At 39.2% G+C, this 2,415-nt stretch overlaps 1 protein-coding gene across 1 annotated transcript; it reads left to right on the top strand.

The window, feature by feature from the left end:
- Positions 1 to 1,729: 1,729 nt before the first annotated feature.
- Positions 1,730 to 2,118, top strand: LOC119644057 (peptidyl-alpha-hydroxyglycine alpha-amidating lyase 1-like; the record flags this gene model as incomplete). The annotated part of the gene is made up of 2 exons (XM_038043583.1): positions 1,730 to 1,812; positions 1,870 to 2,118. A coding segment is annotated over exon 2 (242 nt), but the record flags the coding sequence as incomplete, so codon positions are not given.
- Positions 2,119 to 2,415: the final 297 nt, after the last annotated feature.

The raw sequence follows: 2,415 nt of genomic DNA, 5'->3' as shown, positions 1-2,415 counted from the left end.
GCAATAAAAAGGGGGGCTCGCCAAACTGTTATCGCAGTTCTGTCGCTACGGCGTGGATCTGTTGGCCAGGGCGGCAATAAAAGGGGGGCTTCGCCAAACTGTTATCGCAGTTATGTCGCTACGGCGTGGATCTGTTGGGCAGGGCGGCAATAAAAGGGGGGGGGGGGGGGTTCTTGAGCGGTACGCCCACCAAATCGTGCATTTAAAACACAACAGGGGTCGACTGTTCAGGAGGGGGGAGAAGTCATTTGTTGTGGGGTCCATGAAAAGTAATCGGGGGGAAACGGAACCTCAGGTGCACACCCACGCCGTGCTCAGCTAAAGCACGGGAGTTTCTTATTATTAATACATTTATTTGTAACATTTTTTTTATAAGTAATATCTTTTTTATTACCGAAATGTAATGCAAGCACTGTTCTCGGAGAACCAAGATTTTATTCGTGTTCGGTTCTGAACAATAATAAAAGAGAGTAACAATAAAATCTTTGGCTTAGAGAGCATTGCTTGCATCCCTATTAAAAGTGCACACCCCATACGAGGGTTATATATATATATACATATAAAAAAAAAAAAAAAATAAAAATAAAAAGAAAAACAAGAGAGACGATATAAAAGAAGCAAATTTATATAAAGATAAATAACAATATATAGATGGTCATTCAAGATAGTCAGAAAACATAGCGTCTGAAAAAAAGATTCAATTGAAATTTAAAGATTTTGAAATCTATATTCATTGAGTCACTCATATATTAGTTTGGGGAAAAAGAAATCCATTATTTTTATATGAACTTCATGACTTTATTTAACATGCTTCGGATTGTCCGATTTGGGTCAAATATGCACCGTTTTGTTGTATGATTTGTTCCCATTTTAAAGGTAACTTCAAAATGCCTCTCTCATAGAAGTCCTGGTCTCTATTTGTAAAAAACTCTAGTAGTCGTTTTTCACAATCCTCCCTAGATTCCAATTTTTTATCATTAAAGAAATTTTGCAATGCAAGAAAAAGATGATAATCGCTTGGTGCAAAGCCCGGACTGTATGGCAGATGCATTAAAACTTCCCAACCAAGCTCCCGAAGTTTCTGGCGAGTCACTGTAGATGTGTGTGGCCTAGCGTTGTCCCGGTGGAACACGACACCTCTCCTGTTGGCCAATTCTGGCCGTTTCTGGTCAATCGCTATCTTCAAACAGTCCAGTTATTGACAGTAGAGATCAGAATTTAGCGTTTGGCCATATGGAAGCAACTCATAATAAATAATCCCCTTCCAGTCCCACCAAATGCATAGCAAAACCTTCCTGGCCGTTTGAGGTGCTTCACCGCTCTTTGACCACGATCGTTTTCGCACAGGGTTATCGTATGTGATCCATTTCTCATCTCCAGTCACCATCCGTTTAAGAAATGGGTCTATTTCATTCCTTTTGGCCAAGGCTTAATTGGTGTGGCACCCAAACATCGCGCTTCTTTTTGAATCCAGCTTTGTGTAAATGGTCTAAAACTGTTTTATGGTCGATTTTTAGCTCCGGGACGATGTTACGACTGCTAACATGCCGATCAACTTCGATCATTTCTCCGATTTTATCGACATTTTCGACGACCGGCCTACCTGTGCGAGGTGCATCTTTAACATCAAAAATATATAATAATACAATTTCCTTAGAAAGAGGTAACATTTTTATCTAATGTTCGTATAGCGCTTTATAGCCGCTTGCCTGTTTAAATTTTGAAATAAAGGGGCCCAGTATGTGGGGATAGTACTGTCTTGGCTTTAGATTGCCAAACGGGAAAATTAGTCTATGAATGGGGTAAAAATTTGTAAGTTGTGTGCGTTTATCTACAACTTACACAAACGGTAAAATTTTATGCTTCCAGATTTTATATGCCCCATGGATTAAGTATAGATCAAGAAGATAATGTTTGGATTACTGATGTGGCTTTACACCAAGTCTTCAAGTTCGGGCCTCGTGGATTCCCGGAGAAGCCACTATTGGTTTTGGGTAAAGCTTTTAGCCCAGGAACAACAGACACTAAATTTTGTAAACCTACTGCTGTGGCGGTACTTGAAAGTGGTGATTTCTTTGTAGCTGTCTGTCTCATCGCACAGTTATCTCATTGCAGGAAGTAAGTTAGAATTTTGTTTTTTAATTTCAAATAAAGCTTCAGTAGCAGTACAGTCTAACAGAAAGTGAACAGAATCAGCAAAAGAAACCATCTGATAAAAACAAGCACAAGGTGAAGAAAATGAAATAAAAAAGCCGTCCACAACATGTTAGGAAAGTCAATCACGACAAATTAAGTAACAATGAACAAAACCTATATGCGTGCAAAGCAAATAATTGAACTTGCATTTAAGAACAATTAGAAAATCACTGACGTGAAGCTGAACCACTGTGCGTTAGCTCACATTATTGCCTTTGC

Source organism: Glossina fuscipes, unplaced genomic scaffold (assembly GCF_014805625.2).
Source record: "Glossina fuscipes isolate IAEA_lab_2018 unplaced genomic scaffold, Yale_Gfus_2 82856, whole genome shotgun sequence".
In the NCBI taxonomy this organism is placed as follows: domain Eukaryota; kingdom Metazoa; phylum Arthropoda; class Insecta; order Diptera; family Glossinidae; genus Glossina; species Glossina fuscipes.
The sequence above is the reverse complement of the archived record's forward strand: the minus strand, read 5'-3'. Positions and strand labels throughout refer to the sequence as shown.